The 26115-nt window shown below is 34.3% G+C and overlaps 4 protein-coding genes across 8 annotated transcripts in view; 2 read left to right on the top strand and 2 right to left on the bottom strand.

The window, feature by feature from the left end:
* The window catches only part of LOC134283330 (proteasome activator complex subunit 4A-like), a 78494-nt gene that overhangs the window by 235 nt on the left and 52144 nt on the right, over nucleotides 1-26115 (bottom strand). The window contains exons 4-9 of the mRNA XM_062765785.1: nucleotides 13190-13244; nucleotides 13026-13102; nucleotides 12716-12844; nucleotides 12274-12426; nucleotides 6993-7067; nucleotides 5529-5732 (exon numbers count right to left, since the gene is read on the bottom strand). Coding sequence (XP_062621769.1) covers nucleotides 5529-5732; nucleotides 6993-7067; nucleotides 12274-12426; nucleotides 12716-12844; nucleotides 13026-13102; nucleotides 13190-13244 — 693 coding nt within the window. The remainder of the gene's footprint in view (nucleotides 1-5528; nucleotides 5733-6992; nucleotides 7068-12273; nucleotides 12427-12715; nucleotides 12845-13025; nucleotides 13103-13189; nucleotides 13245-26115) is intronic.
* Nucleotides 1-26115, top strand: part of LOC134283339 (uncharacterized) — a 128746-nt gene that overhangs the window by 58732 nt on the left and 43899 nt on the right. Inside the window, exons 1-2 of one of the 4 annotated variants that reach the window (XM_062765797.1) lie at nucleotides 21244-21295; nucleotides 21558-22497. The exons of 1 other annotated variant lie outside the window; for it this stretch is intronic. In XM_062765797.1, the coding sequence (XP_062621781.1) occupies nucleotides 21570-22497 (928 nt within the window). In that variant the 5' untranslated portion in view covers nucleotides 21244-21295; nucleotides 21558-21569. Of the gene's footprint in view, nucleotides 1-21243; nucleotides 21296-21557; nucleotides 22498-26115 lie in introns of those variants that run through there. 2 more of the 4 variants (XM_062765802.1, XM_062765799.1) reach the window with 2 other exon arrangements.
* Nucleotides 1477-24798, bottom strand: LOC134283347 (proteasome activator complex subunit 4-like). 2 transcript variants are annotated; one of them, XR_009995460.1, is made up of 6 exons: nucleotides 24592-24798; nucleotides 24026-24178; nucleotides 19508-19582; nucleotides 17927-18130; nucleotides 17043-17481; nucleotides 1477-1659 (listed from the first exon to the last, which is right to left on the bottom strand). XR_009995460.1 is itself a non-coding variant. In XM_062765808.1 (5 exons), exons 1-5 carry the CDS (start codon nucleotides 24781-24783, stop codon nucleotides 17347-17349), a joined length of 759 nt encoding a protein of 252 aa, XP_062621792.1. In that variant the 5' UTR covers nucleotides 24784-24798; the 3' UTR covers nucleotides 16692-17346. The 2 variants fall into 2 exon arrangements, 1 of the variants encoding a protein (XP_062621792.1); XM_062765808.1 differs by lacking the exon at nucleotides 1477-1659 and having other exon boundaries at nucleotides 16692-17481.
* On the top strand, nucleotides 8755-10759 carry LOC134283343 (tripartite motif-containing protein 55-like). The gene is made up of 2 exons (XM_062765804.1): nucleotides 8755-8782; nucleotides 9049-10759. Exon 2 carries the CDS (start codon nucleotides 9061-9063, stop codon nucleotides 10753-10755), a length of 1695 nt encoding a protein of 564 aa, XP_062621788.1. The 5' UTR covers nucleotides 8755-8782; nucleotides 9049-9060; the 3' UTR covers nucleotides 10756-10759.

The raw sequence follows: 26115 nt of genomic DNA, 5'->3' as shown, positions 1-26115 counted from the left end.
GCAAAACTCATCAAAACTTGTTACTCGAGAATAGAATCGTGTGAAAGACATGTTTTTTGAACGACTGAAACCTTGCTGTCGCTTGAATTAATAAGTTTCATAAATACATTTCTTATTATCTGAAAAGTTCCAACAATTGTAGATATGCACTTCTTTGGACCATATTCTTTGTACTAAATTCTCTCGATGAGAGAGAGAGAGAGAGAGAGAGAGAGAGAGAGAGAGAGAGAGAGAGAGAGAGAGAGAGACTCAAGTGTTCTATCAAACATCCCACAAAATAATTAATGTTTAAAATTCATTTGTCTTCAAAAGAAATCGTGACACCCACAATAAAGGCTTAATTTAAGATTTTCTAGGTGGCAACTAGGTTGCAAAAAATGCAGTTCATATTGATTTAATTTATGATCTCCAAAGATGTTTCATGATGCTTCATATGAATTGCTGTGTACATGTGAAGTTATTCCACAAAATGTTTTTGAATAATTATCAGCCCATGGAAAATAAATGTGTTCATATCACAATGGTATTAAGATTCATGCATGTACATGTGTATGTATATTCTGCATACATTCTATATATCTGTTCCATTCTTTCATATTTTAAATTTTACATTATACAGTCATGTATATGATGAAGATATTGGTAAGGATATTTCAAAATATGATTGATACTATCGAATTGCATTGTTTATGCAGTTACAAGAACAATTTTCATGAAAGCATAATTTTTATTTAAATCCATTTTTTTGCAAATGAAAACATGACAAGGATTCTCATCATAATGGTAAAATAATTTGTTAATGACATAATTGTAAACTAATTGTATCACATTGGGAATCATTTAAATCAAAACCCATGGATTATGATAACACTGTTCTCTTCAATACAGGTTCATGAAATGTGAAATTTTAAAAACTTTTCATACAGGTACATGAAATTTATATATTTGGCATATTTCAGTCCATCTCTTTACCTTTAATCATAACATTGTGTTTCTCAATTGACATATGGTCTCAATACATGTACATTCATGTTTATCTGATAATTAAAAATCTCTGTAAATGTACATGCTAATACATTGAAATGTAATTACATGGATGCTGAACAATTAAGTGTAATAATATGCAAACCTAAATTTATATTTACCCCCAAGTACGAAAAACCCTAGGGCTGTACTTGTACTAGAATTTACAAATTGAAGTCTACTGAAATTCATATGTTTACTTGAAGAGCATTTTTCTCCGATAGATTTTATGTGATGCCTTTCATCAAATGACTAATGACTTTGGCACTGCATCCTTAACTGTCCATATAAAATATTTTTTGGGAAGGTTTAGTTTTAAAACACAAACTTTTTCTGAAAATAAATACATGTCACTGTACCTACACATCTCAAGTGCCTCAGATAGTATCAATCAATCAATCAATCAATCAAAAACTGCCTTCATTTATGCAAGGATATTTTGAGGTAATAAAAACACAGATTAAAATTTCTCTGTTAGCAATCTCCAAAACAGATATCTAGGTTATTTCCCTTTAACCAACTAAGACTTGCATAAAGTTACTTTTTCGTATAACCAACTGGGGCCTAGGCACATGTTTTACAATATGAACTACTTTTCAGTATAATAACCAACTTGGGCCGCTTAGTCCATAAAACCTGGTCAGACTTAATATGTAGACTTCATTACCTTCAGTTGACAAAATGCAAATAAATATACTCTTCTGAATCAATGTATTCATGATACGCATTAATAAATACATTGTATGAAAAAAAACCTAAAAATGACTGAAATGTTCAAACTTTATAGGAGGAGGAATAATAAAAACACTGATTATGTCTAACAAAATCTTTGAGATGAGATGGACTTGTGGCCCTGTTAGTGGAGGGGGTAACTCTGGTCTGCTCTACCATCAGCTGTTCCTAGTTCGGTCCTTACACCTTGTTTTGTAATATTTCTAGAAACCTATCCGTCGTCAAGCGTAGTAAGTAGGGGACACTAGAATATCAGTTAATATATTTCAGTTGATCGTCTGTAAACATTTGTTTGTGATCATGCCAATTGTCGTGGTGTGTTCTACGGAAGTTTGATAGAGTTTTCTTTACAGTCATCGACAAAAAAATAAAACCAACAGAGTTTATCATTTTTGTACTTTTATGTATGTTGTGACACGATAGCAGTGTTTTTCTTTGAAGTTTACTGTTCTGTATTAGCAATACAGAACGGGACTACAGTGGGCGGAGCTACTTTCCGTTCTGTATTAACACTGTATACTGCCTTGTATTAGCCAACTATTCTGTATCTAAAATACAGCACGATCTAAAAATAAATCTGATTCAATTTAGCAGCACGTACAAATAGTAAATACTGAAGTTTTCCTATTATAAAATTGGGAGAAATAGGTGGTATATTTTTCTGAGAATATAAAATGTCAAACTTTCTCAATCATTTGTTAAAAAAAATTATTCCACACAGAATCTACACGTAATTTCGATCCAAACTAAAAGGAAAATTCACAAAAACAGAAAACATCCTCTACACATAATTTCGATCTTTAGAAAACAAAACAAAAAATTCGCAATAAGGGAAAACATCCACTCTCCTCAAGCAAAATCATTCAAGTCATTTTTCCACGTTTTTATTTTTAAAAATCCTTCTCGCTGACGACAGCCACACGTCTTTTTCACTTCGTTTTAAATGTCGCGATTTAATTAGAAAATAAAAACCTGTGACATCAAAGTCCATCAAAGATTTTTTCTGCAAATCCTGTTTTTGTAAATCTAGTTCAACCGCATTTTAAGACCCCTGAAAAATTTTATGATTAATCTCCATCTAAAATAGATCACAACAATCACTAACAATGACGGTTAAATCCTCCACATTATCCATCGAGACTGATTATCACTCGATTACGTCTACCCCGTTAAATTGTCAAAACTAATCTGACCGAATTTTACGTTTTCCGTGGAAATATATATACTGCGGATGCATACTCCCTGTCAAGGCCTCATCTACAGAACTCTGGTGGAAGTTTTGGATGCTGCAAAGTTATAAAGTGGGCGGAGCTATTTTTGATTGATCGTGTCACAAATCATTTAGAGAACTCGACAGTTCTGTATCGAAGATACAAATTTGGGGGTGGAGACTCGTGCTCCACATTCATCTCCACCCCCAAATTTGTATCTACGATACGGAAACCGTCTCGTTCTCTAAATAATACTTAAACACTAAAATCTGATTGGTTTAGATACATTTTATCACAAATCTTGCGATAAAATGTGTGATAAATTTTGTGATAAAATGTATCTAAACCAATCAGATTTTACACAAATCTTGCTCCCATGGGGATCCGGGTTAGAATAGGTCCTCAGTACCCCTTGTCGTAAAAGGCGACTAAATGGGGCGGTCCTTCGGATGAGACCGTATAAACCGAGGCCCCGTGACAGCAGGTGTGGCAGGATAAAGATCCCTCCCTGCTCAAAGGCCGTAAGTGCTGAGCATAGGCCTAAATTTGCAGCCCTTCACCGGCAATGGTGAGGTCTCCATATCAGTGAAATATTCTGAAAAGGGACGTTAAACAGTATACAATCAATCAATCAATCAAAAATCTTGCTAGAAAGTATATACTTGGACCGAAATACCGATGCGTTGAGTTACCACACTCATGAATAAGACTGAAATACAATAGCAAAATCCAACAAGGAATCTAATTGGTACTTTTTTATAGGCCCTACTTACTGAGCGCTGTATTGAGTGAACTTATGCTACACCTTATTAAATTATTGTGAGTGTGTGTAACCTGTATAATGATCTTCAAAAAAAATCTGTTCCAGGGCTGACAGAAGTTGACTTAAAATGATACATGTCACCTGGTGCATATTTTTGCAATTTCATTTTTTCTCCAGTACATCAATAGAATTAAACGTACTTAGATTTGGTAAATATACTAGTAAGCAATATTAATTATTTTACAGTGAACATATGAATAATATTCGCCATTACAGTAAAAAGTGCACTGCACAAGGATTTCAATTTTTTTTCTGATCTCATGTTTTAATATTGCCATGACGACTGTCAAAATAGGTATGCAGTAGCACACATACATTTGAGACATGGAATTTTTGACAAAATAGTAAACTTTTGAATAATAGCTGGACATGCTTTACGCAATTTTAATTTTTTCAATAAGTTTTCAATTTGCAACACCAAAAAATGGAAAATGCCGTGAATAGAAAATCCGCAGAATTTCATGTAGAATAAAATGAATATAATGTGTGTCATCAAACTATATACATGTTCCGTCTGCGAAAGATATATATCACATGCTAAAAAGTCATTTTACACTTCGTTTTGTTTTGGTTTTTTTGTTCAGAAAGTCACCATTAGTTTGGGCCGTTGGACGCTTTTTAACTTATATAGGCAAAGGATACAGCACAAGAGTGGGCGGTCCTAATAAACCTTTTAAAACGCTTGTTTTATAGATTAAAACCCGTGATTCAAATTGTTCAATCATCAAATCCAGTGTCATCACTCAACACAACGCTATTTCGGCTGCAGTGTATACTTTGAAGCGAGATTTGCGATAACATCCCTGATGTTACCCTCAGCTGTAGCAATACACTTGACAACAGGTAACAAATATAGTGTTCTTCTGACCTAAATTGGCTGAGTTTAAGTTTAAATTTTTCGACAGGATTGGTTGAGTATGAGTTTTAACTTGTATTGATTGACATGAGCAGGGTTCTCCATCATTTGAGATTTTACTGTGTTGCAGAGTTTACGCGAAGCACAAATATTTCGCGGTATTTTCACGAACAAATTCGCAACTAAATCGTAATTCATTATAATTACAAAAGATTACAAGCACACACTTATTTAAAAATCGCTAATTCGTTACACAAATGGTATGGTCGTACATACTGATAAAAGGGAAAAAACATTCTGAAAAGCAGAAGAAATTCTGACCAATAGTCGAACTGCTTAACATTTTTGAAGGTAGATTTGCCGTGTTTATTTATCAGGTTTCTTGACCGAGTTACCGCATTTCAAAAAAAGAAACTTCAGAACAGTAAAATATGTAAGAGAGTTCCTTGAACATGCTGAAATTTCAAAATTTTTGGCAATTTAAATACTTAAACTAAATGACTTTGGTACGATGTTTTTCATAAGTAATACAATGTATTTTATTGCAACTACCAATTTTTTGTCTTTGTTCCGTCATGCGTCAAGTCCGGCGAGGATCTAGGAGATAATTGATTGATTACTCAAGGTGAAGCCCTAGTAATTAAGTATTATAACTTTTTGAATTGAAAGACGGTAGAATTGTTTGATTAAAGTTTCAGTAAGAGAGAATTTGTTTGTATAGATTTTCTAATTATCACAACTTTTACTGTGTCGGCAAAATTTTGACTGTGTCGCATGAATGAAATTTGAATCGTTACTGTCTCGGAGAAAATTTTACTGTGTCGGGAGCAACACAGTAAAACAGCTCATGGAGAACCCTGCATGAGTGTAAGAATCTACTGACCTGAATTGGTTGAGGGTCATTGACATGGTTACTGAGGTCCATTAGGATTTGTGGCATGAACTCGGGTACATTGTAAGGATAGGCTTCCATTAGAGCACCGAGACCCAGGACACCAGCGTGACGCTTTATTAGGGCCTCCAGAGGCATCGAGTCCCCTAACTTACGCTTCTTCACCTTGTTCTTACTAAGGACTTCAAAGTGTTCCTGTTTAAAAGTAATATAAAATTTAATACACTAAGTACATATACTTCAAGCTTTACATTTTTTTTAAGCCCCCGTAAACGAAGTTTCGGAGGTATATTGTTTTTGCCGTGTCCAACTGTCTGTCTCTCTGTTTGTCTGCAAAAACTTTAACCTTGCCAATAACTTTTGATTTATTGGAGCTATGTCTTTCATATTTCACATGTGTATTCCTTGTGACAAGCCCTTTGTTTGGGTACCACCAAATTGGACCTTTGGACCTTGGAGTTTGACCCACTTTTACATGAAAATTTTAAACTTTTAATTTGACCTTGTAGATTTCTGTACTTGTGAAAAAACTTTAATCTAGGCCATAACTTTTGAACGGTAAGGGATAGGGCTTTCATACTTCATATATTAAATCCTTGTGAGAAGACCCTTCATTGAATACCGAGAACTTTGACCCTTTGACCTTGACCTTTGAGATTGACCTACTTTAAAAAAGCAAATCTTGACCATAACTTTTAAGGGTTAGGGCTAGTGCTTTCATACTATACATTTTTAATTCTTGTGACAAGACCTTTGATTTCATAACAAGAACTTTGACCCTTTGACCTTGACCTTGGAGTTTAACCTACTTTTTTAAAAAATTGAACCTTGGTCATAACTTCTGAACATTTAGGGCTAGGGCTTTCATGCTCTATAAAAGTATTCTATGTGGCAAGACCTTTCATTTGATACCAATTACATTGACCTTTTGACCTTGGAGATTTTTATACTTATTGAAAAAAACCTTTTTATTATTGGCTTACTTTCAAATTTCACAATTGTTTTCCAGTGAAAATACTCTACTTTTGGTACCAGTTAATTAAATTTGCATGTAAGAAAAGTTTAATCTTTGCTATGTTGCCATATGGGGGCATCAGTGTTTCACAAACACATCTTGTTTTTCACTTTAAAGATTTTCAAGTGAAAATATATCATAATGGCATTATATGGCAATCTTAAAAAGGATGTTTGTTTGCCCTCTCCACAGATATGTTGTCCTCTTGAGATTGAGATGCCAACAATCGTCGATTCATGGCTGCAAATTTATACCTACACTCATATACTGGACACTCAGGGCCATTGAGCAGCCAGAGATCTTTCACTGGACACCGCCTGCTGCAACATGGGTCCTAAGTTTTTAATTATTGACTACAAACTTCAAGTTTGAAATTCTGAGGTATAAAATAACAAGAAAAAATACAAATTTTGACTAATATGTAGAAGTTCAGAAATTACCAGCATATCTTTGTCCATGTCTAGAAATCCACAATGTACTAAACCACTCAATGTTATGGCTGCCATCTCTCTCACCTGTAATAAAAATACAATTTATTACTATAACATCTAGTATTGCAAAAACAGAAAAAGATTGCTTACGTCAAGTTTTCAACAGTGTCACACACATTGTTTTTTTCTTTACACAGCTGTATGCAATTAATTTAAAATTCTGATTTGCACATACATGGACCCTAATAACATGTACCAGTGTCCAGAATCTGGTGTTGTGACTTGTCTGAGACCTCTATCACTGATTTTGTTAATCTTATAAAAATTTCATGCAGAAATTAATGCTCTTTTACACATATTTCAAATAAACAAGTACATTGTAATATACACAAAAGAATTTTCTAGTGCTTTTAAATAAAATGAAATCAGAAGTCTATGATAAAAATTTGGCTCTACTGTTTTGTATTTAAGACAAAGGAGTAGAAAGGATACACTTAACTTGAAACTGGGCAACAACAATTATTTATAAATAGCTATAAAATAATAGTCCTTGCATGGTTTTTTCTTTTCTTTTTTCTTTTTTGGTGAGAAAAAAGCAAGAGCCATCTTATGCATGAAATGGCCCGGTACTTATATCAATTAATTAGCTTTCACCCTCTTTCCCATTTCATATATCAAAATAAAGTAGACACTTTGTGCTTTCATTCTATAAAAAAAATTTGTTTTGAGAATCCAGATATTGGAAAACAGGTTTGAGAAATTGCAATGTTCTTGAAATTTGCAGAAAAAATACGTATTTGACAACAGTCAGCAAAGAATTAAAATATAAGCACAGCCCAGATCCAAAAAACAAATCATGTTTTTGATCTTCAGAAACAGGTCTGTCATTATGTATTTGCATATTTTGGATCAGATGTTGTGCTCTATATGAAATATTGAAAAAATGCTTCTGAATCAACTTTAGGTCATTTTCAAAGGAATTTACAGGATAAGAGGAAAATGATGCAATTTATGACGTCATAATGCATTGACTAGACGGGAAATTACATCACGATAATTAGATACGTGGTCACCAACACTCCAAGTGATAAATACTGCATTTGCAACCTAAACTGAGCGGTTTTGATTTTTCAGAAATTCTCAGGACCAAATTATCAAGGCCCAAAGTGGCTCTTGCTCTTTATTGCCATCAGGCTAACACTGTACAGGGGATAAACTTTTGCAAGAACTTTATTTAGAAATTTCAATTTTCAAGAACCCTAGCAACACCTTTCATCACAGTAAGAAAACATAAAAAGTTCTTTTTCAGTGTATTCTACATGTGTGCCAAGTTATATTGAAATGGATAAAACTGTAGGAAGAATAGCGTTTCACACAAATTTCCATTTTCAAAAACTTTGGCAACTTAGGCAAAATTAAATACTAATCAATAGAATTATGTATCTTAGTCTACTAGTGTACCTTTGTTCAAGATTATATGTGCATAATTGAAATCACGCCAAAACTGTAGGAATTGTTTACTTGTTTACACACAAACAGATGGACAACAGTCACCAATATGAAATACTGTCACATAAGTCATTCTGGTCAAGTAGATCAATAGAGCTAAAGAACAGCACATGAACTATATAAAATAAATAATGCATTTTGAAGAGCAGTTATTTGACATATTTAAATCTCCCTCTAACCAGGAAGTATAAACACCTGACAGGTAGATAACACAGGCGTGTCACGTGATCCGAGTATGTAGAGAGTGTACTTGGAGATTAATCAAGGACAGTCGCCATTACTGAAGTTAGGTAAAAAACTTTTAAGTATTTCTGTTTATTTGAAAACAATTCTGAAAGTCACTAAAAATTCAGTACTGCAGGCTTTAACTATGTAAACAAATTTTCCTTCCCACAATGAACCTTGTATAATTAATATAAGGACTTGTTTACGTTACGTACATGAATATATCTGCCTAATGGTCTTAGGCAAAATGTAGTTTTAAGAGTCCGAAAATATGCCCGTTGCTCTCAAATGTAAAGCAACTTATTCTTAATTAAATTTTTTTTATGTTTAGTCACAAAACCTAATGATGGATCCCCGTACCAGTGCCCAGGATGTGATGCGATGTGACCTTTGTGAGACCGCTGTGGTACAGATGCACTGTGATACATGTCTTGTCAACCTGTGTACAATTTGTGTAGGAAAACACGTGATATCTGATCAGTCAATCAATCACAAAGTTGCCACTATTCAGACCAGAAAATCCACTCCTCTCTACCCTGTATGTACATCTCATGTAAAAGAACAATGTGAAATGTACTGTAAACAATGTGACGTTCCTGTCTGTCTTTGCTGCCTTGCATCAAAACATCATTTAGGTCATGAATTATTTAAAATCTTGCAAGTTGTTGGTGAGAAGAAAGATATGATTACAAAAGAAAGAAATGAATTAAATGATACAATTTACCCCACCTACCAGGACATTGCCTCTGATGTACAAAACAGAATGAGTCAGTTAGAAAAGGAACATGGAGATCTCTCAACAGCCATAACAAAACATGGAGAGAACTGGCACAGAGAAATTGACAAACTTGTCCAGAAACTTAAAGTTGAAGTTGATGAGATGAAAAACACACAGATACAAACTCTAGAGAAACATCTGGATGAAATAAACAAGACACTGTCTGACATCAAGGATGAAATCAATTCAATGGAAACTGCAATAGACACAAATGACTTGTCAAAACCATTGAGTGTCACGTCCAATGTACACACATACAGAAATCTTCCACAAAAAATTATACCATCTTTACCAAAATTCATTCCACGAAAAATTCATCAAGAAGAACTAAGTAAAATGTTTGGAGCCCTATCACCAAGTTCTTTAACTTCAGATAAACATGGCTACAGCATGAAGACAACACAGAAATCACCAGAAGCTGGATCCTCTCCTCCAGTCAAACAGCTGCTTGATGAACCAGAGACTGTCACCACCATAAACACTAGGTATGGAAACCTTTACAATGTGGCCTGTCTGAATGATGAAGAAATCTGGACAAGTGGATATGAAAGTACCATGAAACTCTACAGTATCAATCAGGGATCACTACTCAAGTCAATCACAACCAAGTCAGGGAAGATACCATGTAACATAGCAGTGACGAAAAGTGGAGATCTAGTTTATACTGATCATGATGATAGAACTGTGAACATTGTGAAGAATGAGAAGATAGAGGAGGTGATCAGACTATGGAACTGGAGACCTAAAGGTGTCTGTAGTACCTCCTCTGGTGACCTCCTGGTTATCATGGACAGCGATGTTAAGAAACAAACAAAAGTTGTCCGTTGCTCTGGCTCCACAGAAAAACAAACCATTCAGTTTGATGATAAAGACAAACCACTCTATTTACCTAGTTCTTTTTATATTAGATATACTACTGAGAACAGGAACCTGGATATCTGTGTGTCTGATGACAGAGCTAAAGCAGTAGTGGTGGTCAATCAGGTCGGGAAACTGAGATTCAGGTACACTGGACATGCACCTGCTCCAAAGAACCAACCATTCAGTCCACAAGGAATCACCACAGACAGTCAGAGTCACATCCTTACAGCTGATTATAACAATAACTGTGTCCACATCATAGACCAGGATGGACAGTTCCTCCGCTACATAGACTGTGGACTGAGTAGACCCCATGGACTGTGTACAGATACAAATGACAATCTGTTTGTTGCTCAAGTGTGGAAGAAACAAGTGAGGAAAATCAAATTTCTGAAGTGAAATCTTTGACCATTTACAGTAAATCATGACAGTTATTTATCTTAAAATTATAATAATCATACAAAGGCACATTTATTTATTATAATAATAATTAATGTAAGTAAAATGCTACAATGTCATTTGCATTTGCTATATATACATGTAAATATGATGTTTGATTAGTGGAATTTCGAGGAAAAATATAGTCTAAATTATAACTTTGTCAAAATTTCCACTGTAAATCAAGGCATGTAGCATTCTACATCTCTCTGGATATAAACTACCCTGATCCCAATACAAATTATGTCAATTCCATTTTGCACATAGGAGAAATTATCCCACTTACACGCACAAGCAATACGCTGCATTTCAGTTCCGGAAATATGCATTGCATTTCCGACAATTTTTTATTTCATTATCGACATTTTTTGTTTTCATTTCCGACATTATTTTCTTTTCATTTCCGGAATTTTCCTGTGTGGCAATTTAATGTTTTCCATGTGAGTGAAATGTGATTTTAAAAATATTTATTGCAAAATATTGATAAAAAATATAAAAATCCATCTAAACATATATACATACATGTCGCACTAAGTCTATGTAAAAGTGTCCATTGAGCATAAAACTGTTTTCACAAAATTTAATGTGCAATAAATTAAATGTCAGTGACAGCACCAAACTTACTGTAAAATCACATATTTTCGTGGGGTCAAATTTTCGTGGTTTGAGGAAAATCTCTTGGTTCGTGGGGATTTGATTTCGTGGATCAAAAATGAAGAAGGACTTATGTATGTAACAATTTACATTTCGTGGTGGACATGAATTCGTGGGTCTCTTTATACCTCGAAAACAACGAAAATTAAACCCCAACGAAAATTTATGATTTCACAGTATGTCCAAGTCATTGATAGATTTACAAAACTCAGAAAATGGATTTCAATGATTTATTGATGATTTATTCCTTTAAATTTTGCATAGGTAAAGTCTTCAAATCTGTTACTAAAGCCCGAAGGTACCATCTGAAAATGTCGGAAATGAAAACAAAAAAATGTCGGAAATGAAAAGTTGATAATTACAAAAAAATCCGGAAATGAAATGCAGTCAAGCAATAACTACATCCCCATTTACTCCATTGCAATGTAAGAATTATTCTACATTGTGTTTGCAAAGGGGATGATTAAGAGTTAAAAAGAACAGGGTTTACTAAAGGCCTATTTTGGCTCTGTGAATTTCAAGAAAATGGCAATTTTCACAATGCCCATTTTTCTATAGCTGGATTTGCAGAAGAAATATTTTTGTAAAGGAATGCAAGTACTAAGTCTCATCTTTATACTGTTGTTAGTTTTAGGATATTGTGACTTGGTCAGTTAATTGGTATATGGGCAGGGCCGTTTCATGGATAGTGACTAAAGCTCTTTGTTGTTAATAAATATATTGCATAAATATCTAATAAAAAACTCGATCATCACAGATGAGATGCAGTATAAAGTTCTGACCCCCTCAATTTTTTGTATTTGTTTTTGTATACATATAACCTACCTCTACTTGGTCATCACAGATGAGATGGAGTATAAAGTTCTGGATTTCCTTTTTGTACTTTGTCTGGATCATGGTAAAGAGATTACAGAACACCATGACGTGGATGTAACCGAGGATCGCTACACGGGAATGCCAGGACTTCAGTCCCATCACCTACAGATATCAAGGAAATAATTAGGAATAAAGCTTCCATTATTCTAATCAATATGACCCTTAAGATCCTAGCCAATATATCAAATTCTTCAACAATATGTCTTCTAACCCTGGCGGTAGTGTAATTACTTTATACCAGAAACTTAAAATATAGATTGTACGTTTTTTGTAACTGAGAAGTTCCTACCATAATAACTGTTTTAGATCATATCCATTGGACAGGATATGAAATTTTAATTCAATTTCAGATTCATATCTAGTAGTTTTAGACTGTGTCTGTTTTACCCACCTCTCTGATGGTATCCAGACACACCGTGACATTGTTCTCCTGAATCAGAGCCTGAGAGAAACAGGCCAGGGCCATAGAACAATCAGTCTTCACTTCCTCATCCTTAGTCTCACTCTCTAACGTGCAAATCTAAGGGGGGAAGTCAAATGAATCTCAATATCGAAAAGTCATTTTAAACCTAAAAAGTTTTTGTGCATATTTTTCATCACTCTGGTTAAATACATGTAGGACCATATCAAATTTTGAAATATTAACGAATTTAACAAGAGATCAGACTTGCATATTCTGCAATCCTCACAAAAATACTTACAACTGGAAGAAAAAGGAAAAGCTCTGGTGTAGTTGAGGTAAACATTCTACCTAGACCATCAGATATCCACTTCAGCACTGCAACAAAAAATGATGAATAAGTCCAATTAAATAAAATTAAATTTTTAATTTACATGTATATTCAGACAGGTGTAAGCCCCTCACCTGTTTTACACAGCCTTATGGTTGTCTTCCTCTCTTCATCCTCATCATCTTCCATCTTCTCTGACGAGGAGGACGTCTCCCTGTGGTTCTCCTCATCTGTGAAAAATTCAAATACATTTACATCTACATAGACTTCTAACACCTCCTTGTGCATGATCAAATAAAGACAAAATATTTTTGTAAAACACTGATGTCCAAAGGTTAAGGTCAAAAGGTCAAAAGTGTTGGTACCAAAAGAAAGGACTTGTTACAAGGAATACACCTGTGAAAAATGAAATCCTTAGTTTTAACTGTTCAAAAGTTATGACCAAGGTTAAAGTTTTTAAAAAGTGGGTCAAACTCTTCAAGGTCAAGGTCAAAATTATTTATACCAGCTGAAAGGTCTTGTCACAATAAATACTAGGGATGTCAACGAATATTCGAATATTCGAATATTCATTCGATGAGTTGATATTCGAATATGAATTTATGATTCGAATATTCGTTTTTAAGTATACAAGCATTAAAAAGAGAGAAAAAAACACTCAAGTTTTATTAGAAATTGAATCAAGTTTGTACAAAATAAAAAAAACACTCCTCTTGGGTTACCTGAAAGGTGTGAAGAGTGCATCCATTTTAGTAGTTTATTTATTTGTTCACTTAATTAGTGGTATAATATATCCAGTACTTACAATCAGCTTGTATTGTTGTAAGGACAAAGTTTTACAGTAAACACACGGACCCTTTGTTTATGTAAATATCATTAAAATCATTATCAGGAAATTAAGATTAGCAAAAAGTAATTGATGTAAATGTTTCACCGTTAGATAATTGTTCTGCTTGGTATGGGTTTGTAGGAGTTATCGATGTAGACTTTAGTAAGACGATCAATTAATCTGGAACATACTAAAGAATCTTGAATTTTCAAAAAACAATCATTACATTTTGGATATATATTATTCAATATAATTTAAAATATATATAATTGCAGTGCATTTACCGCACTCTACTTGAGTTTTTATTTCAAAATAATGCCATAAAACCTATACTACTTGACAGGAGAGTGAAGATTTATATATTTAATAATGTAAGATGTATCTATTTTATCGAATATTCGAATATATTCGAATACTTCTATCGAATATTCGAATATCAATTATTGACAATTTTGACATCCCTAATAAATACACATGAAATATAAAAGCCATAGCTTCAACTGTTCGAAAGTTATGGCCAAGGTTAAAGTGTGGTATTTTTTTTTTGGTAAAAGTAGGTCAAACTCCAAGGTCAAGTGGTCAAATTTGGTGGTACCCAAAGAAAGGTCTTGTCACAAGGAATACATACGAGATCTTTCGTTAAAGTTATGGATGTAATATATATGATTACAGCTTGGCTTTTCTTGACAAAGTCCACTCCGTACCTGTGAAATATGAAAGCCACAGCCCAACCCACTCCATTCTTATGGGCTGGGTAAAGTTGACAACAGACAGACAGAAAAACAAACAGACAGACAGACAGGATAAAACCAATATACCCCTGAGATCTTTCGATCTGGGGGCATATAATGTTATTAATGCAATATATGATTACAGTTTTTCAGACCATTATAAGTTCATTCTTAATAGAATTAGAACCTACCCTTTAAGCTGCCATTGTTCCCATTGTCTGATAGCACCAGGTCTTTGAGTGGTTCCAGTCGTGGAATCACTTTCTGGACAAAGTCCACTCTGTGTGGAGATTTAGTGGAGGAACCCGGCGTGATGCTGTAGTCATACAACATGATGTTGGACAGCAGGCTGAAACAGAAAATTAACTCTAAAAAGTGTTCCATAAAAAATTTCACTTAGAAATTGAAACATGATGTGCAGTAAAATTTGTCTAATCCAGATACCACTCGTTACACATGGACATTTGTCAGATTAATCAACTTTCGGAGTTATACATTTAGATTAAACTTTATCAAAAGCTTACCTTCCAACTCTGTCCCTGACATTCTTGTACCTGTGGGAGAGGTAGAGTGTCAGGAACTCTAACAGACGGTGGAGGAGTTCTGGTAATCTCTATTCCTAGGTCTTTTGTACTAAAGCATTCTGTACAGCAAATAGAGTAGACGGTACAAAATATAATAGAAAACAATCAGTCCCTGCTTCAGGTATGTCATTCTATAATTGGAAAGGTGGGGGAATCATTGGTGGATCATTCATGGACATTTTATTCCTCTTAAACTCTGAAGATCCTTAAAAGAGGAAGATCCCTCCCTGATTGGTTTATCCATGAGCATCTCAAAGAATCGATACAGTCTTCTGGGATCTCGACTCTCGGACACGACGGTGAAGAACGTCCCCCAGTCCTTCAGGGTCTCACTGGTGATGTTATCTAGGGAGGTTCTCAGAATGGGCATTCACAGCAAAACTCAATAAGATGAAAGATATGTTGATATGCAAATTATTAATCAAGTACTTTATTGATTTTTAGCTTATAAACCTTGTCTACATTGGTAAATTTGAAGCAAGAACAAATACAAGTATAGTATTTAAGTCACAGGAAGCTAAAGGTGCCAAGCAGTTTTTTTATGTTCATCAACATCGTGATGTTTCATTATACTTCATATGTATTGCTTTGTGCATGTGAAGTAATTCCACAAAATGGTTTTTGAATAATTAGCAACCATGGAGCATAAACGTGTTCTTAACACAATGATATTGATTCATGTAACTGCATGTATATGCTGGACTTCCTAAAAATAATTTTTTTAAAAAACATCAAAAAAAAGTATGTCTTCCACTTTTTCCTGTTTTAATTTTACATTGAACAGTCATGTATGTGATGAAGATATTGGTAAGGATATTTCAAAATATCAATACTATGGAATTGTATTCTTTTTGCAGTTACAACAACGATTTTCATGAAAGCATACCTTTTATTTTATAAATCCATATTTTTTTTCATAAATGAAAACATGACAAGGATTCTCATCATTATGGTAAAATAATTTGTTAATGACATAATTGTAAACTAATTGTATCACATCGGGAATAATCTAAATCAAAACCCATGGATTATGATAACACAGTCCTCTTTAATACAGGTTCAAGAAATGCAATTTTTAAAAAAAAACTTTTCATACAGTTTCATGAAATTTTATAGATTGGGAATATTTCATTCCGTCTCGATACCTTTTTATCATAATATGCCATCTGGTGTTTTAACCTGACATACCGTATGGTTATGGTATCACTACATTCATGTATATCTGTTACATGTAATTAAAAATTTCAGTAATTGTACATGTTAATACACTAAAATTTATTTACATGGATACTGAACAATTAAATGCGATGATATACAAACCTTAATTTATATTTACCCCCAAAACACTGTGGCTGTACTAGATTTACACCTTGAAGTCTAGGAAAATGCTAATGTTGACTTGAAGAACATTTTTCTCTGACAGATTTAATGTGATGCCTTTCATCAAATGACTAATGACTTTGGCACTGCATCCTTAACAGTTACTCTCCATATAAAATATCTTATTTGAAAAAGTTAGTTTTAAAACCCCTAACTATTTCTGAAAATAAATACATGTAACTGTACCTACATATCTTAAGTGATACAGTGTAGTATCAATCAATGAAAAATTTTCATTTATGCAAGAATTTTTTGAGGTTTAGAAAATGCAGATTACAAAAAGTTCACAACAAATCTCTGTTAGCAATCTCAAAATCAGATATCTAAGTTATTTCCCTTTAACCAACTAAGATTTGTACAAAGCTACATTTTCATATAACCAACTTGGGCCAAAGCACAATTTTTTTTAAATAGGTATCCTTTTCAGTATAATAACCAACTTGGGCTGCTTAATCCATAAAACTGATCAGACTTCATATGTTTCCTTGATTACCTTAACAAAATGCAAATAAATATTGTATTCATGATACACATCAAATACATTGTATGAGAAAACCCTAAAATACAACTGAAATGCTTAAACTATATGGGAGGAGGAATAATGAAATCACTGATTATCCCTAACGAAGTCTTTGAGATGGGCACTGATGACTTCTGCAATCCTGTTATTGGGGGGAGATAACTCTGGTTTTCTCTACCATGACTGAGCTGTTCCTAGTTCGGTCCTTACACCTTGGTTTGTAATATTTCTAGGAACTGATCCGTTGTCAAGCGTAGTAAGTAGGGGACACTAGAATATCAGTTAATATGACAAGTTGATCGTCTGTAAACATTTGTTTGTGATCGTGCCAATTGTCGTGGTGGGTCCTACGAAAGTTTGATAGAGTTTTCTTCACAGTCATCTGCAAAAGATTAAACCAACAGAGTTTATCAATATTATACTTTCATATACTGTAAAACACTTTTTATTTGCGAGAACTTTATTTTCGCAATTAAGCGAGACAGTATGCTCGTGAAAATTTCATTCTAGCGTATAATAGAATTCCTTAAGATTATATAGAGCAATGACCAAAATTCGTGAAAATTTTCTCTCGCTTATAAAGAGTCAATGACTATCTCGCGAAAATAAGGTGTCGCGAAAATTAAGTGATCTACAGTATGTTAAATTCTAAAATCTGATTGGTTTAGATATATTTTACAATGTTATGTTACCCTCAGCTGTAGCAACACACTTGACAACAGGTAACACATGGAATATTGTAATATTGGAATATATAATTATCTACTGCCCTTAATTGGTTAAGAGTAAGTGTAAATTTGTGGATATGAGTGTAAGGATCTACTGACCTGTATTGGTTGAGGGTCGTTGACATGGTTACTAAGGTCCATTAGGATCTGTGGCATGAACTCGGGTACATTGTAAGGATAGGCTTCCACTAGAGCACTGAGACCCAGGACACCAGCGTGACGCTTTATTAGGGCCTCCAGAGGCATCGAGTCCGCTAACTTACGCTTCTTCACCTTGTTCCTACTCAGGACTTCAAAGTGTTCCTGTTTAAAAGTAATATGAAATTTAAAACACTATGTACATATACTTTAAGCTTTACATGTTTTTTTATGCCCCAATAAATGAAGTTTCAGGGGTATATAGTTTTTGCCATGTCCAACTGTCTCTCTGTCTGTCTCTCTGTTTTTCTGCAAAAACTTTAACCTTGCCCATAACTTTTGATTTAGTGGAGCTATGTCTTTCATATTTCACATGTGTATTCCTTGTGACAAGACCTTTCTTTGGTTACCACCAAACTGGACCTTTTGACCTTGGAGTTTGACCCACTTTTACATGAAAATTTTAAATTTTTAATTTGGCCATATCTTTTGAACAGTAGATACTAGGACATTTATACTTCACATATGTTATCTTTGTTGAAAGACCTTTCATTGGATACCAAAAACCCTGACCCTTTGACCTTGACCTTGTAGATTTCTGTACTTGTGAAAAAACTTTAACCTAGGCAATAACTTTTGAACGGTAAGGGATAGGGCTTTCATACTTCATATATGTAATCCTTGTGAGAAGACTGTTCATTAAATACCAAGAACTTTGACCCTTTGACCTTGACCTTTGAGATTGACCTACTTTAAAAAAGCAAATCTTGACCATAACTTTTAAAGGGTTAGGGCTAGTGCTTTCATACTATACATACTTAATCCTTGTGAGAAGACCTTTCATTTCACAACAAGAACTTTGACCCTTTGACCTTGACATTGGAGTTTAACCTACTTTTTAAAAAATTGAACCTTGGCCATAACTTCTGAACATTTAGGGCTAGGGCTTTCATGCTCTACAAAAGTATTCTATGTGGCAAGACCTTTCATTTGATACCAATTACACTGACCTTTTGATCTTGGAGATTTTTATACTTATTGAAAAAAACTTTTTAACATTGGCTTACTTTCAAATTTCACAATTGTTTTCCAGTGAGAATACCCTACTTTTGGTACCAATTAATTAAATTTGCAAGAAAAGTTTAATCTTTGCTATGTTGCCATACGGGGGCATCAGTGTTTCACAAGCACATCTTGTTTTTCACTTTAAAGATTTTCAAGTGAAAATATATCATAATGGCATTATATGGCAATCTTAAAAAGGATGTTTGTTTGCCCTCTCCACAGATATGTTGTCCTCTTGAGAATTTTTCACTTATATTGAGATGCCAACATTCGTCGATTGATGGCTGCAAATTTATACCTATATACTCGACACTCAGGGCCATTGAGCAGCCAGAGATCTTTCTCTGGACACCGCCTGCTGCAACATGGGACCTAAGTTATTTATTATTGACTTCAAACTTCAAGTTTGAAATTCTGAGGTATAAAATAACAAGAAAAAATACAAATTTAGACTAATATGTAGAAATTCAGAATTACCAGCATATCTTTGTCCATGTCTAGAAATCCACAATGTACTAATCCACTCAATGTTATGGCTGCCATCTCTCTCACCTTTAATAAAAATACAATTTATTACTATAACATCTAGTATCGCAAAACAGAAAAAGATTACTTACGTCAAGTTTTCAATAGTGTCACACTCATTGTTTTTTTCTTTACACACATGCATGCTATTAATTTAAAATTCTAATCTGCACATACATGGACCCTTATAACATGTACCAGTGTCCATAATCTGGTGCTGTGATTTGTGTGAGACCTCTATCACTGATTTTGTTAATCTTATAAAATTTTCATGCAGAAATTAATCCTCTTTTATAATATTTAAAATAAACATGTGCATTGTAATATACACAAAAGAATTTTCTAGTGCTTTAAAATAAAATGAAATCAGAATTCAATGATGAAAATTTGGCTCTTTGTATTTAAAACAAAGGAGTAGAAAGAATACACTTAACTTGAAACTGTGCAACAACAATAATTTATAAATAGCTATAAAATAATAGTCCCTGGTTTTTTCTTTTCTTTTCTTATCTTTTTTTTTTGTTGAGAAAAGAGCAAGAGCCATCTTATGCATAAAACGGTCCTGTACTTATATCAATTAATTAGCTATCAACCTCTTTCCCATTTCATATATCAAAATAAAGTAGATACTTGGTGCTTTCATTAGCTATAAAAAAATTTCGTTTTCAGAATCCAGATATTGGAAAACAGGTTTGAGAAATTGCAATGTTCTTGAAATTTGCAGAAAACATGCGTATTTGACAACAGTCAGCAAAGAATTAAAATATGAGCACAGCCCACGATCCAAAAAAAAAAAACAAACATGTTTTTGGATCTTCAGAAACAGGTCTGTCATTATGTATTTGCATATTTTGGATCAGAGGTTGTGCTCCATATGAAATATTGTAAAAATACTTCAACTTTAGGTCATTTTCAAGGGAATTTACAGGATAAGAGGAAAATTATGCAATTTATGACGTCATAATGCATTGACTAGATGGGAAATTACATCACGATTATTAGATACGTGGTCACCAACAATCCTAGTGATGAATACTGCATTTGCAGCCTAAACTGAGCGGTTTTGATTTTTCAGAAATTCTCATGACCAAATAATTAAGGCCCAAAGTGGCTCTTGCTTTTAATTGCCATCAGGCTAACACTGTACGGGGGATAAACTTTTGCAAGAACTTTATGCAGAAATTTCAATTTTTAAGAACCCTAGCAACACCTTTCATCACAGTAAGATCAATTAAAAAGTTCTTTTTCGGTGTATTCTACATGTGTGCCAAGTTATATTGATATGGATAAAACTGTAGGAGGAATAGCGTTTCACACAAATTTCAATTTTCAAAAACTTTGGCAACTTAGCCAAAATCAAATACTTAACAATAGAATTATGTATCTTAGTGTACTAGTGTACTTTTGTTCCAGATTATATGTGCACAATTGAAATCAAGCCAATCTATAGGAATTGTTTACTTTTTTACACAGAAACAGATGGACAACAGTCACCAATATGAAATACTGTCACATAAATCCTTCTGGTCAAGTAGATCAATAGAGCTAAAAAAAACAGCACATGAACTATATAAAATAAATAATGCATTTTGAAGAGCAGTTATTTGACATATTTAAATCCCCCTCTAACCATTAAGTATAAACACCTGACAGGTAGATAATACAGTATGTCACATGATCAGAGTATATAGAGACTGCACTTGGAGATTGATCAAGGACGGCCGCCATTACTAAAGTCAGGTAAAAAACTTGTATTTCTGTCCATATGAAAACAATTCTGAAAGTCACTAAAAATTCAGTACTGCAGACTTTAACTATATACAAACAAATTTTCATTCCCACAAACATTCATCCTTGTATAATTAATATAATGACTTGTTTACGTACATGAATATATCTGCCTAATGGTCGCAGACAAAATGTAGTATTAAGAGTCCGAAAAAATGCATGTTGCTCTCAAATGTAAAGCAGCTTATTCTTAATTAATTTTTTTATGCTTTAGTCACAAAATCTAATGATGGACCCCCGTCCCAGTGCCCAGGACGTGATGCGATGTGACCTGTGTGAGACCGCTGTGGTACAGATGCACTGTGATACATGTCTTGTCAACCTGTGTACAGCTTGTGTAGGAAAACACATGATTTCTGATCAATCGATCAATCACAAAGTTGTCACTATTCAGTCCAGAAAATCCACTCCTCTCTACCCTGTATGTACATCTCATGCTAAAGAACAATGTGAAATGTACTGTAAACATTGTGACATTCCTGTTTGTCTTAGCTACATTGCATCAAAACATCATTTAAGTCATGAATTATTTAAAATCTTGCAAGTTGTTGGTGAGAAGAAATATATGATTACAAAAGAAAGAAATGAATTAAATGAGACAATTTACCCAATATACCAGGACATTGCCTCTAATGTACAAAACAGAATAAGTGAGTTACAAAAGGAATATGGAGATCTCTCAACAGCTATAACAAAACATGGAGAGGACTGGCACAGAGAAATTGACAAACTTGTCAAGAAACTTAAAGCTGAAGTTGATGAGATGAAAAACACACAGTTACAAACTCTACAGAAACATCTGGATGAAATAAACAAGAATATTTCTGATATCAAGGATGAAATAGATTCAATTGAAACTGCAATAGACACAAATGACTTGTCAAAACTATTAAATGTATCATCCAATGCACACACATACAGATGTCTTCCAAACAAAATTATACCATCTTTACTTAAATTCATTCCAGGAAAAATGCATCAAGAAGAACTAAGTAAAATGTTTGGAGTGTTATCATCAAGTTCTTCAACATCAGATAAACATGGCTATAGCATGAAGACAACACAGAAATCACCAGAAGCTGTATCCTCTCCTCAAGTCAAACAGCTGCTTGATGAACCAGAGACTGTCACCACCATACGCACTGGGTATACAAGTCTTTACAATGTGGTCTGTCTGAGTGATGAAAAAATCTGGACAAGAGGATACGGCAGCACCATGAAACTCTACAGCATCAATCAGGGATTACTACTCAAGTCTATCGCAACCAAGTCAGGGAACAGACCACCTTATATAGCAGTGACAAAAAGTGGAGATCTAGTTTATACAGATTACAGTGATAGAACTGTGAACATTGTGAAGAAAGAGAAGATAGAGGAAGTGATCAGACTACAGATTTGGAAACCTACAGGTGTCTGTCATACCTCCTCTGGTGACCTCCTGGTTATCATGAACAGTGATGATAAAAAGCAAACAAAAGTTGTCCGTTACTCTGGCTCCACAGAGAAACAAACCATTCAGTTTGATGATAAAGGTAAACCTCTCTATTCAGTTACTTATGATTATAGCAGATACATTACTGAGAACAAGAACCATGATATCTGTGTGTCTGATGATGAAGCTGAAGCAGTAGTGGTAGTCAATCAAGCTGGGAAACTGAGATTCAGGTACACTGGACATACTCCTGCTCCAAAGAATCAACCATTCCATCCACTAGGAATCACCACAGACAGTCAGAGTCACATCCTTACAGCTGATATTAATAATGACTGTGTCCACATCATCAACCAGGATGGACAGTTCCTCTGTTACATAGACGGTGGACTGAGTTATCCCTGGGGACTGTGTACAAATACAAATGACAATCTGTTTGTTGCTCAATATACAAACAGACAAGTGAAGAAAATCAAATATCTGAAGTGAAATCTTTGACCATTTACAGTAAATCATGACAGTTATTCATCTTAAAATTATAATAATCATACAAAGGCACTTTTATGTATTTATTATAATAATGATTAACGTATGTAAATATGCTACAATGTCATTTGCATTTGCTATATATAAATGTAAATATGATGTTTGATGAGTGGAATGTCAAGGAAAAATATAGTCTAAATTATAACGTTGTCAAAATTTCCACTGTAAATCAAAGCATGTAGCATTCTACATCTATCTGGATATAAACTACCCTGATCCAAATGCAAATTGTGTCAATTCCCTTTTGCACATAGGACAAACTATCCCACTTACATACACAAGCAATAACTACATCCCTATCTACTCCACTGCAATGTAAGAACTGTTCTACAATGTATTTGTAAAGGAGATGATTAAGAGTTAAAAAGAACAAGGTTTACTAAAGGCCTATTTTTGCTCTGTGAATTTCAAGAACATTGCAATTTTCACGAAGCCCATTTTTCTATGGCTGGATTTTTTCAAAGGAATGCAAGTACTAAGTCTCATCTTTATACTGATGTTAGTTATGGAATATTGTGACTTGGTCAGTTAATTGGTATATGGCCAGGGCCATTTTATGGATAGTGAATATAGTGAAAATAGCTCTTTGTTGTTAATAAAGGTATTGCATATAAAATTAATATCTGATAGAAAAGACATCATCATTACATATGATGAAGTTCTGATACCCTCCTCCCCTCCCCCTTTTTTTGTAAATAACATACCTCTACTTGGTCATCACAGATGAGATGGAGTATAAAGTTCTGGATTTCCTTTCTGTGCTTTGTCTGGATCATGGTAAAGAGGTTACAGAACACCATGACCTGGATATAACCAAGGATTGCTACACGGGAATGCCAAGACTTCAGCCCCATCACCTACAGAAGTCAAGGAATTGATTAGAAATAAAGCCTCCATGATTCTAATCAATATAACAGTTAAGATCCTTGCAACTTTATCCAACTCTTCACAATATGTCTTCTTACCATGGTGAGAGCCTAATTACTTTATGACAGGAACTTAAAATAAGGATTCAACATTTTTTGAAACTGAGAAGTTCCTACCATTATTATTGCACTGTTGAAGGCCATATCAGTTCGACTGGCCATGAAATTTTAATTCAATTTCAGAATCAGATTCATATCTTGCTTTAGACTGTATCTGTTGTACTCACCTCTCTGATGGTCTCCAGACACACTGTGACATTGTTCTCCTGAATCAGAGCCTGGGAGAAGCAGGCCAGGGACATAGAACAGTCCGTCTTCAGTTCTGTGTGATTAGTTGTACTCACCTCTCTGATGGTCTCCAGACACACCGTGACATTGTTCTCCTGAATCAGAGGCTGGTAGAAACAGGCCAGAGCCATAGAACAGTCAGACTTCAGTTCTGTGTGATTAGTTGTACTCACCTCTCTGATGGTCTCCAGATACACCGTGACATTGTTCTCCTGAATCAGAGGCTGAGAGAAACAGGCCAGAGTCATAGAACAGCCAGTCTTCAGTTCTGTGTGATTAATTGTACTCACCTCTCTGATGATCTCCAGACACACCGTGACATTGTTCCCCTGAATCAGAGGCTGAGAGAAGCAGGCTAGGGCTATAGAATAGTCTGTCTTCAGTTCTTCTTCCTTAATCTCGCTCTCTAACGTGCAAATCTGAGGAGAAAATCAATTAAAGAAAATCTCAACATCAAAGTGTCACATTCACCTAAAACGTTTTTCTGAACTTTTTTCATCTCTCTGGTTAAATACTCTGTATCTTTAGGATCATATCAAATTTTGAAAATATTAATTTATATTTTAAAATATTTACTAAATTAACAAGAGATGAGACTTGCACTTTCAGCATTTGTCACAATAATACTTACAACTGGAAGAAAAAGGAAAAGCTCTGGTGTAGTTGAGGTAAACATTCTACCCAGACCATCAGATATCCACTTTAGTACTGCAACAAAAATGATGAATAAGTCTACCAATCATATTTTTTGTTTTGTTTTATAAATGAGACCATTATTTTTGCTTATTTACATGTATATCAAGATAGGTGTAAGCCCCTCACCTGTTTTACACAGTCTTATTGTTGTCTTCCTCACCTGTTTTACACAGCCTTATTGTTGTCTCCCTCACTTGTTTTACACGGACTTATTGTTGTCTTCTCACCTGTTTTACACAGCCTTATTGTTGTCTTTCTCACCTGTTTTACATGGACTTATGATTGTGTTCCTCACCTGTTTTACACAACCTTATTATTGTCTTCCTCACCTGTTTTTCAAAGCCTTATCGTTATCTTCCTCACCTATTTTACACAGCCTTATTATTGTCTTTCTCACCTGTTTTACACAGGCTTATTATTGTCTTTCTCACCTGTTTTACACAGCCTTATTGTTGTCTTTCTCACCTGTTTTACAGCCTTATTTTTGTCTTCCTTACCTGTTTTACACAGCCTTATTGTTGTCTTCCTTGCTTGTTTTACACAGGCTTATTGTTGTCTCCCTCAGTTGTTTTACATGGACTTATTGTTGTCTCCCTCACTTGTTTTACATGGACTTATTGTTGTTTTCCTCACCTGTTTTATATAACCTTATTAATGTTTTCCTCATCTGTTTTACAAATCCCTATTGTTGTCTTCCTCACCTGTTTTACACAGTCTTATTGTTGTCTTCCTCACCTGTTTTACACAGCCTTATTGTTGTCTTCCTCACCTGTTTTACACAGTCTTATTGTTGTCTTCCTTGCTTGTTTTACACAGGCTTATTGTTGTCTCCCTCAGTTGTTTTACATGGACTTATTGTTGTCTCCCTCTCTTGTTTTACACGG

This window comes from Saccostrea cucullata, unplaced genomic scaffold, assembly GCF_032062105.1.
Source record: "Saccostrea cucullata isolate Sc308-1 unplaced genomic scaffold, CSIRO_AGI_Scuc_v1 ctg1224, whole genome shotgun sequence".
Classification (NCBI taxonomy): Eukaryota; Metazoa; Mollusca; class Bivalvia; order Ostreida; family Ostreidae; genus Saccostrea; species Saccostrea cuccullata.
Note: the sequence above shows the minus strand (reverse complement) of the source record. Positions and strands in the feature narration are given on the sequence as shown.